Here is a 14,764-nt window from a genome sequence, read left to right as displayed (position 1 = left end):
TACTTAATTAATAACATTTTTAAACATTCAAACACATTTAACACTTAACAAATAATTCACAGAATAGATACTGAATACATATAATAATTATCTATTAGCAAAAATAATTGCACGATATATCCCGGATATTACATCCTTCCCTCCTTAAAAGGATTCTGTCCTCAGAATCTCCTAAGAAAACAAATGAGGGTACTTTTCTCTTATATCACTTTCTAACTCCCAGGTTGACTCTTCAACCTTTGGGTTTTCCACAATACTCTTACTAATTTTATTACTTTATTCCTCAATACTTTCTCTCTTTCCTCTAGAATCTCTATTGGACTCTTTACATATGACAAATCTGTTTGAAGCTCTATTGGCTCATATTCTATTACATACCTGAAGTCTGGATTATACATCTTAAGTATCGATACATGAAAAATATTATGAATGTGCTCCATGTGCGGAGGTAACGCTAACTCGAAAGCTATTTTGCCAACGTACTTTAAAATTTCAAAAGGTCCGACCTATCTTAGGATCAGTTTTCCTTTCTTTCCAAACCTCGTTAATCCCTTCCATGGTGATACTTTTAACAATACCAAATTCCCTTCTTCGAATTCCATATCTTCCTTGATTGATCTGTTTATTTCCCTTGGACGGTCTGGTACGGCTATCAATCTCTTCTGGATAACTTCAACAACTTCCTTTGTCTGCGGTACTAATTCAGTGGTCGAGTATTTTGCGCTTTACTGCTCCGTCTTAATACACTGGAGATCTATATTTGTGTCCATAAAGGGCTTCTTAGGGTGACATCCCGATACTAACGTGATAACTGTTGTTGCAAGTAAATTCTACCAGAGATAAATGCTCGCCCCAACTTCCTTTGAAATCAATAGCACAAACATGTAACATGTCTTCTATTGTCTGGATTATTCTTTCACTTTGACCATCCGTCTGTGGGTGATAATCTGTACTCATATTCAATCTTGTTCCTAAACATTCTTGAAAACTCTTTCAAAATCTCGAATTAAATCTTGGATCTCGATCAGATACGATAGACACAGGAATGTCATGACGAACTACAATTTCCTTCAGGCACCTATGGATCAACTTATCGAGCGAAAATCTTTCGTTTATAGACAGAAAATGAGTTGACTTGGTAAATCTATTCACTATAAGCCAAATGGCATCATGATTGGTTTTTGTGCTTGGTAACCCCAACTATGAAATCCATGGTGATATGCTCCCACCCGACTCTTCGTCATTCCGACAAAGTGTCTCATCATAACACTGTTTGTCCCAATCCGAAAGCAAAACTTGAGGGGAATAATTAAATTTAAAAGAAATGCAAAATCCTCCATTTTGATGTCACCGGAAAGAATTTATTAAGAAAAGGAGTTCATACATTTTTAGGAATTAAAGAAAAGAATATACGCTGTAATGTTGAGGACAAGAATGATACCATTGGTCACCATCCATATTTTACTTGTATTCATCTTTCGAGATCGATCGATCATATCCCAATTGTATCACATAACAACTTTAGAAGTATGCTAAAATGCCTTCGCAACTAAGCATTATGGTAGATTCTTACTTGTTAAATCTCGCGTCTGTAACGTTGCACCTACACGTATAATACTTTAACAATTCAATCATAATAGCGTTCTTATCAGATCACCTTGAGTTTCCTCTTTTTAATTTGGAATAACCATGAATCATTCAACATAACGATCATTTTGTTAATAATATTCTTCCTTTAGAAAAGTCTGGAAGTTTTTCCAATCTTCTTCGGTCATGCTCAGGCTTCCGTTTAATCAATGAATTTTTCGAACTCTGATAATCCCAGCAATTGGATGAATAGTTACTTCGTACACTGGTTCTGTTATTAATCCCATCAGACAATACTTGCACCCACTTTTTTATAATCGCAGGTTACCTCGTTCTCCAAATTTAACAATACCGAGTTTGAAACAACATCCTTCCAAATAATATGGGTCTTTTAACAAACAAGAAACTCAAGTAGTAACTTGACAACCAAGGTTTAAAACTTATTTTATTCGAAAAGGCTTTTAGAAATTTTGTTAAGAAAAATCTTTTTCGAAAACTCGTTAAAAATTTTGAAAATCACACCTCTGGTTGTCCACACTATATGAGTTGGTTATTGTCCTTCTTATGACCAAATACCAAGTTAAAGAACGATCACTCAAAGGTCCATTCACTTCCATTTATCTCCTCTCCTTCATTGGGGTCTATTTCTTTCTGTAATCAATGAACACTTCCGATGTCGTTGCACGTTATCTTATTCGTAGCTTCACATTAAGGCTCCCATACTGGTAGTACTCCCGTTAACCACTTTGCAATGATTAAGTGGAACAGACTATCCAATAGTCAACAAGTCAGCTAATGTCGCATCATCTTGTTAAAATATATATCCCATCATTACAACACCATTTTCTAATTTCAAGAAATCTTCAGATCCCTAATCTCCTCTAACTCTTTCTCTTCAATACTTATCTACTCCATTCCACAAGCTAGTCATAAGTGGCCTAATTACTAATAGCTTCTTGTAACCTGGTAACAGCCATCCTCCGGAACACTTGAATCTTCTTTCTAAATTCCTTCTCACCTTAATCTCAATACTCACCATTTACTGTAGCTATCGTGTCCCTTCTCGTAAATGTTGTTATTTCATTGATAGAATAGGGTGTATAGTAAACAGAAAAGATACATTCATAACTGAATGTTCAAAGGAACAAGAATAAGCAAATGAAGGTGTTTGAATAGGTAGTCTCATATCAAGAGATGATAGAATAATGTTAAATAACTTTAAAAGGCGCAACTGTCGTAATAGAAGGTAATACCATTAATACTGATGGAAGAACAAGGCGCAAATCGAATCTGGAAGAAGATGACGATCCTTAAACGGAAAGCTCCAAACGATCAGTTGATGCAGGGAAATCAGAATCTTCCATTGTCGTTGCCTGGATATCACGTCGCTAGTTAAGAATCCCGAATCGTAACATAAACCGTGCTGGAGACTTGATATACAGTCGCACTCAACCTCGCGATGACCTATCTTTCTATTTCCTATTCCTAATCCTAACCCTCTACCCAATCCCGACAATCTAGGCTTGTTTCAGTGACTCGTAACCTGTAGCTCTGATACCAACCTATGGCGCCCTTCAAACCCGGGTCAGAAGTTTGGGGTCCACAACACATATTCAATATATAAACATGTATATAAAATATTATTTGCAATGACCCTGCTTTACATAACCACGGATCGCAACAGGGTAAAGTATGAAAACAAGCCATAACCTTAACTTTTATTACAACGTACCAAATCCCAACTAAATTAATTTACAACTGATATGAAATTATCCTTACAACCTTACTACCTCACTACTGCAATAAGCTCCTACTAGCTCGATCAATCATAATCTAGAATCCTAGCTCGAACATTGAACTGGAAAACCTCGCTATCAATCGTATCCTTCTTAGCTGTAGAATACATAAAAAGATTCGCAAGAGTGAGCTAACTAGCTCAGCAAGTCATATTATCAATAACTGAGGTCAAAAAATAATAAACGAGATGATTCAAAGGAATCAAATTTCTTGCTAAATAACCAATAGAATTGGATATTCATTTTCAGTTTTTAAAACCAAGGTTAGGCTGCTGATCAGTCACGCACTAACCCCGAGCAGAGCACACAACACTGCTCTAACTACTGGATTCAAGGCACACATTGGCCTAACTTGACCATCGATATGGTCTGACCACGAATCTGGTCCATACAAAGAAAACTATCCAATTCTAAAGCATTTCAATATGATAAACAAGAGAGTTCAATAAACCGGATCATAATCAATAACAATAAAACATTTGTATAAGAGCATAATAAAAATTCATGGTTACCGAAAGGGTATGTCAAAGTACATAAAAGAAATGGCCTCCAGCCGGTAGGATAATCGGGTATTAGATGAATAGTATTTTTACAAGGTTTTAGTACTTTGATATCACAAGGTATGGTTGAATATAAAAGTTTCTATATGTTCAAACAGTTCTGTTTCAGTATTTGGTACTTGATGGATATATATTTGTGGAGTAGTATCGTATTTGTGTGGTTTAGTATCTGGTAAATCAACAAGAAATGGTTTACAAAGAATAAGGCTTATGGCTCAAAGATCAAATGATGTGGCTCGGGTTCAAGGTTGAAGGATTCAAAGTATTTCCAATATAAAACAGAGCTACTTTGAATATTAACAATAGGTCACAAGAGAATTTAGAAATATTCGCAATAAATCTCGAGAAAGGTTTAGAAGTACTTGCCTTATCATAATCGATTTCAACTTCACTTGTACTTGTCTAATGACTCCATTCAACAATCACTCGTCTGCTTTTCTTATGCATCGCTTCTATCCTCTGATTACCTGTTGTATTTTCTACATGTCAATTCTATTTTCTGATCACCTGCTTCCCTTTCTTATGCCTTGCTTACTCTGCTAGGCATTATAAATATCTATCAATATTTAACTTATACGATTCTATTCGATATACACTTCCATCTACCCTTTATTTCACCCAAATCCGATTAACGGATCGAAAGTTATGCTATAAACAAATAATTACCGAATATATAGACCGACAGTCAACCAACAAGTCACATATAACACATAGTACGTCACATAATCAATGATATATCATTTATAAAGAAGTCACGGGTCATAAACAGGCTTTCAGGTAATTAAAATGATTTTTAAAACATTTTTCAGAATTAAAACGGGTCGTTGGATCAATTTCAGAATAATAAACAGGGTTCGGTTGGCCAATTCCGGCTTCGAAACAATTTTATAATAATTATCGAGCCTTGAAAATAATTTAGAATAATATTTTAAAGCTCGAAACTATTTTTCAGGATTTTTAAATCATTTTTAAATGATTAAATCTAAATAAATAATTAATTAAATCAATTAATCAATTAATTTTCGAATTAATTGACTAATTAATCGATTAATTATTAACTAAAATTAATTAACTAATTAATTCAGATTTATTTTTGAATTAAAAATAAATTTTGGAATTAAAATGATGATTTTTGGAATTTTCAGAAATTAAAAATGAATTTCAGAATTTAAATAATGGATTTTTGAATTATTTGTAAAAAGAAAATTCAGAAACAGGTTACTGATTTTTGATTTAGGAAAAGTAGGATCAAACCCGGGTCAGAACCGGGTTGAGGCGCGGGTCAAGACAGGAAAACGGGTTGGCAAGAACACTGGCCGATTTCCAGAATCCGGCGGGTTCTTGTCAACTCCGGCGGCCTTAATCTGCCTAAAAACTGATGGGTTGAGTTCGTTACTTAACAGAAATTCATTCAGATTCTTCCCAGAAGCATAAATCAGTCAACAAACATCATCAACAATTGCCCAGTCGAACTTTCGGCCAAAAACCGGCCAAACCCGAACAAAATCCGGCGACAATTTCAAAAGACAACTCCGTACTTTTCAGGAATCATTTGATAACATGCTATATATGATTAGATTGCAAATTTCAAAGGGAACAAAACCCACCCCTTTAGAACTTCTGATAATCCCTAAATAAGAAACCCCCAATTTTAATCAAGAACATTCAAACGAATATAAACCCTAATTATATAATTCGAGAATCAAACCCTAATTTGAACATGTTATTGAACTCCAAATTTGAAGTATAATATACCAAAATGATCAGGAAAACAAGCTCTACAACATACAATCATCAAATCATTCAAACAACCATTCGTACAAAAATTCATAATTTAAATACCAAGAAATTCGAATATAAATAATTAAATAGAAAATCACCTGATATTTCTGGGTTGAAATTGATGGAAGATTTGGATTCTAGATTTCAGTAGCTTCGTTTTGAGTATATGTGCGCCAAAATCGAATATCGATAACGCCTCCGAATTTGTGTTTGATTACGAAGAACATAATATAATTACAGTATTTTCTCTGTAGAAATTTTGTAAATACTGTTTGCAAATGATTTCAGGTACAAAATAAAATACGGTAGAGGCTATTTATAATTACGGGAAATTAGTATCCCGTTGGATCATTCCAGATATAAAATGGTACATTTATTTATAAAAGCTGATCCAAACGGTACCGATTTTCGAGATAATTATCCAAATCAGTACAATTTATACTGCGACCTTGGTCTCAGCGCCTGGTTACAAGTATTACGAAGTGATAATTGTGATATTTTAATAAAAAGCTCCCGTTTATCGAAAATACGAGTTTTATTGATTTACCGAAACGAATATTGTATCGAAAATATTGCGGCGGGACCCGCACAGGACAAACCGTACGCCGAATCGAAAAAGTTGAAACATGGAATATGCTCGGAATATTACAATTCGGTTAGGAAGGAGTTCTCGGAAGAGTTTCGGGTTCTAAAAACGTAAAAACGGATAACGGTGGTTGGTTCCTGTTTTTATAAAATAGATTTTAAATACCCGGAAAAAGATTTTATAAAATTCATATGATTCCTATAAATTCATAAATCAACATAAAAATAATTAGGAAGATATGACAATTATCTATATTTTATTTGGAACATATAAAAATTGAAATACTTAATTAATAACATTTTTAAACATTCAAACACATTTAACACTTAACAAATAATTCACAGAATAGATACTGAATACATATAATAATTATCTATTAGCAAAAATAATTGCACGATATATCCCGGATATTACACCTCAAGGCCTCAATGGCCTACCCCCAGGAAAACGACCAAGTTGAAATCATGAACAAAGCATTTCTCCAAGGAATTAAGAAAAGATTGATGGATGCAAACAGGAATTGGGTCACGAGCTGCCAAATGTACTATGGAGTCCACGAACCATTCCAAAGGTCGCTACAAGACACACGTCTTTCAGAATGGCATACGGTACTGAGGCGGTCCTGCCAATGGAGATAGGGACAAAATCTTTGTTCGATCCCAAAAGTGCAGAAGAAGGCCTCTGTCTAAACAATGATCTTCTAGAAGAAATCAGAGAGTCTGCGCAACTCAAAGTCTCCAAATACCAAGAAAGGGTTGCTGAGCTATATAACGCCAAAATCAAGCCCCGAGGCTTTAAGGTCAACGACCTAGTTTTCAGAGAAGCTGCGGCCTCAATGTCTTCGAAAATGAATAAGATGTCTCCAACTTGGGAAGGTCCATACAATATAACAAAGGTCATTAGCACCGGTACTTATCGCCTTGCTCAGCTTGACGGCACCCCAATATCAAATGCTTGGAATGCCATCCACCTCAAGAATTTCTATCCATTACAATCATATTGTAAGATCTCCAATTTAAGTTATTGTGTTATTTAACAAGTAAGTCTCAATGTTTGTAATCAAGTTGCTTTCATAGCGCAAGTACCTAGTTGAGATGGCTATGTAGTAAGACAGCAAGTATCTATTTCCATTGTCTCTATAAAAATCCCCTTTGTATTCATATTTTGTCTAAACTTATATATATATTTTACACTGAAAAACACACAGCACACAATTTCCCTTTGTACCTTTATTTACAAATTTTTTTAATCAAAGACCTAGCAACAAATGCTCCAACAAGTATGTTATGCCAAAAAGTCTAAAAAAGGAAGAAAAAGAAATAAAAAGGCACCAAAAAAATGAAGTCTCTAATTGCTCAAAGTACAAACTCACGAACAAAAACTCTAAGGGCAGTTAATCAACCCCCCAATAAAGCGCAACAAGGTAAGTAAATGCTCCAAAAGCAAAAAAAAAGTATATGAACAACACTTAAACAACACAACATAGTTTTGCCATAAGGAAATAACAAATCGATAAATAAATCAAAAGGCGAACTCAAACATTCTCTAAAATTTAAAATATTTCCCCAATAAAATAAAACATAGCAACATCGTATTGAAAATACGAAAAGCAAATAAAGTCAATTACAAAAGCCTCTTGGGGCATATCCAGGTCAAGGAAGATAAATCAAACGTCATCGAGACGGGTGGAAGATCCAGCTTTATCAGCATCAGCCTTTTCCTACAGCTCGACAAGGTAGCATTCAAAGCCGGGACCCGCCACATCAACTCCAACTCCAGCAAAAATGCTTAACACATTCCACATAGCCTTCTTCAAAAGAACCAAGAGCCTCAGCTTCACGACGAGCTAAGTAGGCAGCCACTCCATTCAACTTGGTGATTAACTCATGTTTATCAGCAGTCCATTGGCCTTCTTTCCTAATAAGCTCATCCTTGGAGGCACTCAAAGCTGCCTAAAGTCCACGAACTTCATTCTCCAAATTAGCCACCTTAACATTCAAAGAGCCACATTCGTTTAGCACATCAGACTTTTCGGTCAAAAGCGAGTAAATCCTGTCAGTAGAAGCATTATTATTCTTAGTCAAATCTTCCAATTTCTTCTCAAGGTTCAGCTTCTCATCCTTCAATACATGGGCCTCTTTACGGAGCTTAGAAACCTTCCCAACATCAATAGCCTCGTCCAAAACCAACATCTTACTCAGCTCTCCAGCTACCTGTTAACGATAAACAAGGAGTATGAAATAGAGTAACTTAGCATCAATAAAGACATGGGAATACATAATAAGAAAAGTAAGCAGAGAATGAAACTTACCTTCTCAGCATACGTCTTACACCTCAATAATCCATTCTTAAGGAAATCTCCAGAACCACCAGCATTCATAGCACCACGAGCCGCAGAACTCGACCCACCTTGACTAGTGGGCATTACACCCGATGACAAACAGGCCGCCGAATTCTTGAGCTTGTTAGAATCGTGACCACGGGACGAAGGCCCATCACGATGACGCTTCTTATCCATGCTCTTCATCAAAACGGCGATAGGAGTAAGATCATCCAATTCATCCACCTCGGGAACATGAACAACCTCAAGAATCAACCTCAGTTACCATTTCATTAGATTCAACAACAACCACATAAGCCCTCGAAGCCTTACTCTTCACAAGGCGGGCAAGAACTTTACAGTAGACATCTTAGCAAACCAGTCAAATAATCGACGAAGTCCAGCTCCAACAACTGAAATTTTTAAAAGAAAAGTAGGTCAAGTATCTACAAGATAATTAAAGAATACAAAGAGACAAATATTGTAACACCCCCAAATCCGGGGTCGGGGATTCAGGTTGTCACGAGTTCCATTTCCCTTATCAATACTTAATCTTAACAGTCAACCAACTATTGCGTACTGTGACCCCACAACATACACACACACACCACAAGTTATAGTCTCAGAGATGAATATCAAAAATAACACAAGTCATTTTATTCCACAATTATAAACCATTTCACCTTAAAAAGGGTTTCTGAATAATTTACATATTCTTTGCCATTATTACAATTCATATATATTCATAAGTCTGGTACATCGACAGTTGAAAGCCTAGCCTATTGGTAAATCCTACCTCAGCTACACGGCATCAACACCTACAGGAAACTGCGGAACGTTTCCTATCTGCTCGCGAATTGGGAGCTTGATCCTGTTTATCTTGTCTATCTGTTGTTGTGTGATGAAAGAAGAAAACAAGGGTGAGCAACAAGCCCACCGAAATAATATGTATAATAATTAACAATATATGAACATTCTCATAGTACTCATGAAAGTCTTGGTCAAGAAGAAATGAACCAAGTTGATATCTTAATGCGACAAGTCGCAAAATATTCAGTATATGTATACATATATACTACTCAAAATCTTGGAAGTCCTCTTCCATGCATAATATACACAGAGTTCCAGTTTATAACTGTATAAAAATATCGTTGCAAGGTGATCTCATATATCTAACCTTGTCTCAACGTTTTTCTGAAAATCTTTGTCATGCATAAGATAATCATTTACTAGATATAAGTTTAAAAGATGAAGTTACAAGATACTCCAATATACTTATATCTTTTCCGAATACTACTTGAACTACCACCGTTCAAGTTATAATTAGTTTCAAAAGTTCATCACATAGATGAGACTACAAGACAAGATTTGAATAGATTCAATCTTTGAATATCATTATAAATAATGAAGTTACGAGATACTTCATTAAGTCCCGATATATATATACACCTATATATATACATTTCATATACTCCTTGAAAACCTCTGTTATGAAAATTATAAACAGAGTTGCAATATCCAATGAATTTAGAAAGGAGAAAACCTTGGCATAAACCTGATATCTTGCTGATCAGGCAAATATACCAATAAGTAACCTTTTCTACTAGTAGATGGACGAATTCCCCACTGGTCATCACCCTGGCCGCAATAGGACCTTATGCTGGACTGCCACTCAGCCACTTACGCATTTGATGGACTCCCACTGAGCGACTTACACTTTCATGGACGCCCATTGAGCCCATGTTGCTTATGCCGACTCAATAAATGGACTTACTTCCCGAACGTTGGGTAATTAATCAATTCATTTATCAAAACAGCAACCTCGTTGCGAATATAAAATACACTACAGAGCCGGATCCCTCAGGTTTTGAGCGAGTATTTAAATCCCCTTTGAAGGAAGATCTTAAATATAAAAATGAGTTTTGGGATCCGCTCTAACTTTTAAAATCATTTTAAAGACTCGAAAACATTTTTAAGAATGCTTGGAGTAATGCTGATTTAATGAAATAAATCAGTCCCGATATATTAGAAAATATCTAAATATTATTATATAAATAATATTCCCATAAGGATAATCTCTATATAAATAATTTGAAGTAGAAGTTTTAAAACTCATACTTGAAATGAATATTAAATAACCAAAGATATACTTATATGAAAGTACTATCTTTATTTGAATAATCAAAAATAAGTTTGATTATCGAAACATTATTCTTTAATAAAATAAAGAATATTATTTAGTAAATAATTGGAGTCATAAGTCCTCGAATGAATATTTAAAATAATATTCATTAAATAGAATAAATAAAGTCATAAATCCTCGAATGAATATTCAAAGTAATATTCATTAAATAGAATAAACAGAGTCATAAGTCCTCGAATGAATATTCCAAGTAATATTCATTAATAAAAATAAAGTTATCGAATAAACCTTATTCGATTAATAGTTTTGAAAACTATATATCTATATATATATATAATATACTCGGGAACATCGACTCCCGGTTTAGAAATATGTTCACCTTTGGGTCCCCTATACTAAAGGTATACGCAACTACTGTTTATCTCTAGCATAGGTATTATACAACTTATAAGCATTTGAATTAACAATTAGATATCAAGATTACGAAACAGACATGCATATATACCATATCAGCATGCTCCAATATATCGCAAGATTTGCTAATTAATCAACATACATCTATCACAAGATAATGCATATACATATATACATCACAACAACAGTATAACGGGTAGAAAACTTGCCTGAGCGACTGGGGGTGGTAAAAGTCCTGGGATGAGTCTGGTAACCTATAAACCATATTTAAGTTGGAATTAAACCAAAGTCGCTTATGAATCTATACTTTAACCAATTAGACTCTAATGCTCGCTTTGCGCTCAACGATTCTCTTAAGTCGCTCGAGTACCCTCGGCTCCACCATTTTTAATAAATTAACCATTAAGGGTTTTAAGACGATTCTTTCGCGAGCACCTTACCAACTGCCTAATCCACTTTACCTAATTGTTTTATACCCCCCCCAATTAGTCATTTAAGGTCCTTAACCAAGGTTTCAAAGTAAGGCGAGGGGTAATGGTTCGGTCGCGAAGCGCCGTTACTTAAAACGGTCGTTTCTCCTAAACCGTACATCGAATTCAAACGAACCACATATCAAAACGAAGATCGTAACATGAACTATCTAATCATGGAAATGGTTAAAACCTAACAGTGAGTTCACGGGTCCTGATGTTAAGAACAAAAACAGTCTAAAGTAAATCGGGCATTACGACGGCTATGTTTACGCGATTACCAAATTTTATACTACTCCAATTCAATCCACAATCAACCCACAATCATTGTTACAACCAAACTTCATCCATATACTACTACAACAGCCCCAACATCTCAAGGTTTCCACTTTATACTACTTCTCAATCATGAACTAAAAGCTTACTTAAGTTTATTAACTAATTACCAAGATTTACCATTCCAAAAATATCACAAAACCAACCAATCTCTAAATACACAACAACCATGCCTCTCATGAACCATAACAAACAAAACCAAACCTAATGCTCAAAGTAAAGTTAGGGTTTGGAGGGGTTATACCTTCCTTGGAGTGATTAGAGTAGCTAGGAAGCCTTAAGAAGCCTTGAGATAGCTTATGAATGCTTGGATCTTAAAGGAAATCAAAGAAAATAAAGTTAGTAATCTTGAAAACACTATTCATCATCTTCTTCCTTGATTTATTAGAAGAGATTCATGAAGAAATAGAAGCTTAAACTCCTAGGATATGCTTATCTAATCATAAGGGACCTTGGGTAATTACCTTGCAAATTAACAAAGCTAGAAACTTGATTTTTCGAATTTTTCTCCTTGAAAAAATAAAAAAGTCGTGAGCTATGTGTTCTTGGGAGAGTATTTGCTTTGTTGAATGTTTTTGTGGTGGAAAATGAAGTGAATGGGATATTTGGATGATTTGTTGGTTGTTTAAAGTGAGTGGAGTATGACTAAGCATGACATCATCTTGGTGACTTCATCTCTTGCCACTTGTCATCACTTGGTGGTGGAAGCATCTTCTTATGTTAATCCTTGCTTAATTGTTTGGTTAATGACCGTTTATCTGTTATACGGTTCGCTTAATTTTCGTTCTCGTTTATCGTTTGAGGGATCATACCCGGGATCTTATTACTTGGGTTCCCCTAAACCTTTCTCAATATATTATATTTCTTATATGATCCTCTCTTATAATCCTTGAATTTAAATCCTTTTTATTCTGTTACCTTATACTCAATTCTTTCAGTATCTGATGGATTTTCGGGAAAAATCAAAGTGTTCGAATTTGGATTCTGACGATCTTTACATACACTTATATACCATATTGAGTACTAATAAGATCTCAGAAAATCAATAAAAGAACCCCTACATAGTGTGGTATGAAAAGTTTTTTTATTCAGCATAATCAGCAAAACACTATTCATAAGGGTTTCAAAAATTCCAAAATTTGAGGTTATTACAAATATGCCAATAATAGAGCAAGATCTGTAAATCTTACAACAATGACAGATCAGAAACCGGGGTCTATAAAATCCTCAGGCTGATATCTATCAGAGGAACCAAGAAAGGACACCAACTCCTCAGACGTCTTAGAACCCAAACGGTTCAAAGACCTCACACGAGCAGGACACAGTGGCTTCCAAGGCCCTATAGGACTCAACTCGGGCCCCTTATACCAAGCCCATTTGTCATGCCCCCATAGTTGGATCCATGAGCCTCAACAAGCTTCCTATAACCCTCTTTTTTATCAAAATAAAGCTAAACTCCAGTACTTTTCACACGAAAGATGGAAAACAATAGGTCAAGGGTCGGGAATTGCCTCAATTCATGACATCGAGCTATGACCCTGTTAATCTGAAGGACGGTGTTCGGAACTAATTAACCCAAACCACATCCAAGAGCCTCAAACACAAAGAAACAGAAGGGGTGCAAAGGGAGTTTGAAACCAAACTAAAAAAACATCGGGAATAGCATGACGGGCGGAATGCAAAGGGGTCCACATACGTTAATGAGCCGAAGGAGAAAAGACAGCATAGCCATCAGAGAAGACACAATGTTTCGACAAGATATCAAAATCCAAGGAAGCTTTCGAGTACAAACTAGGACGATTGAAAGATTTGTTAGACTCCAATTTAACCCCACAACGAGGCCCAGATACCTCACAAACAGAAGAAGTGTGTGATGAAGAACCAGTTTTCAAAGCAGTTTTACTAATAAAAAAACCCTCCTCACCAGGTGAAGATTCGTTTTTACAGAGGCCCTTACTACGAACAGGATAACAGTGTTGCACTGAGGTACTAAAAGGGGCCACATTCTTAAACTCATCTACGTGCTCTCGACTACTATCACTCAAAGTATCAGCGAATGACCCATCAGAGGAACTATACACACAGGCAAAGAAACAAAAACGAAAAAGTAAGAACAGGAAAATAGAAGGGAATTGAAGAGGTGCCTAGGGAGAGAGAGACGAGCAGAGAACACGGTAGACTTCTGAGAAAACAAGAGGGGGTATCGGAAAGAAAAGCATATATGCGTGAAGAAATAGAGAAATTAAAAGCAACTCACCTTTTTTACTTTCAAAGCTTGACAGACCAAACCTCGCAGAGGAAATACCAACAGGCACCACCTCATCCAATGGACAAAAAACATGTTTTTTTTCTCCCACGTATACGAATGGAACAGCTGAAAAAAATAAAAAAAAATGTATAAAACTTTTTATTTTTATTTTGATAGATCTCCCGTATAAAAGCCCATATTTAAAAGATCGAAAATGTAACTATTGAAAATAGTTCAATCTCCAATTGCTATCATTTCCCCGTTAAATAAGGAAGAAAACGATACTTACTTGTTCCGCTCAAGTTAGGTTGTATTTTTCTTCGCCTTAGTTATTCAAAATAATTATTATATATTAATATAAAATTAAAAAGACAAAATAAAAAAATTGAAAATATTTAATTTTTTATGCCACTCTGACTTTGTAAAATCCTTTGATCATATATTTAAAATTTGTTTCTTAAATTTTTAAATTTATAAATAAAATATATAATAAAAATTATGATTTACCGAAGAAATTTTTTA

The 14,764-nt window shown here is 35.1% G+C and overlaps 1 protein-coding gene across 1 annotated transcript; it reads right to left on the bottom strand.

Moving 5' to 3' along the window:
- Positions 1 to 7,924: 7,924 nt before the first annotated feature.
- On the bottom strand, positions 7,925 to 12,644 carry LOC141683176 (uncharacterized). Its single transcript, XM_074487864.1, has 3 exons — positions 12,239 to 12,644; positions 8,623 to 9,044; positions 7,925 to 8,524 (listed from the first exon to the last, which is right to left on the bottom strand). The coding sequence occupies exons 2-3, from the start codon at positions 8,836 to 8,838 to the stop codon at positions 8,264 to 8,266; spliced, it is 477 nt and encodes a 158-aa protein (XP_074343965.1). The 5' UTR covers positions 8,839 to 9,044; positions 12,239 to 12,644; the 3' UTR covers positions 7,925 to 8,263.
- Between the last annotated feature and the right edge of the window lie 2,120 nt (positions 12,645 to 14,764).

This window comes from Apium graveolens, chromosome 9 (assembly GCF_009905375.1).
Source record: "Apium graveolens cultivar Ventura chromosome 9, ASM990537v1, whole genome shotgun sequence".
Lineage (NCBI taxonomy): Eukaryota > Viridiplantae > Streptophyta > Magnoliopsida > Apiales > Apiaceae > Apium > Apium graveolens.
The sequence above is the reverse complement of the archived record's forward strand: the minus strand, read 5'-3'. Positions and strand labels throughout refer to the sequence as shown.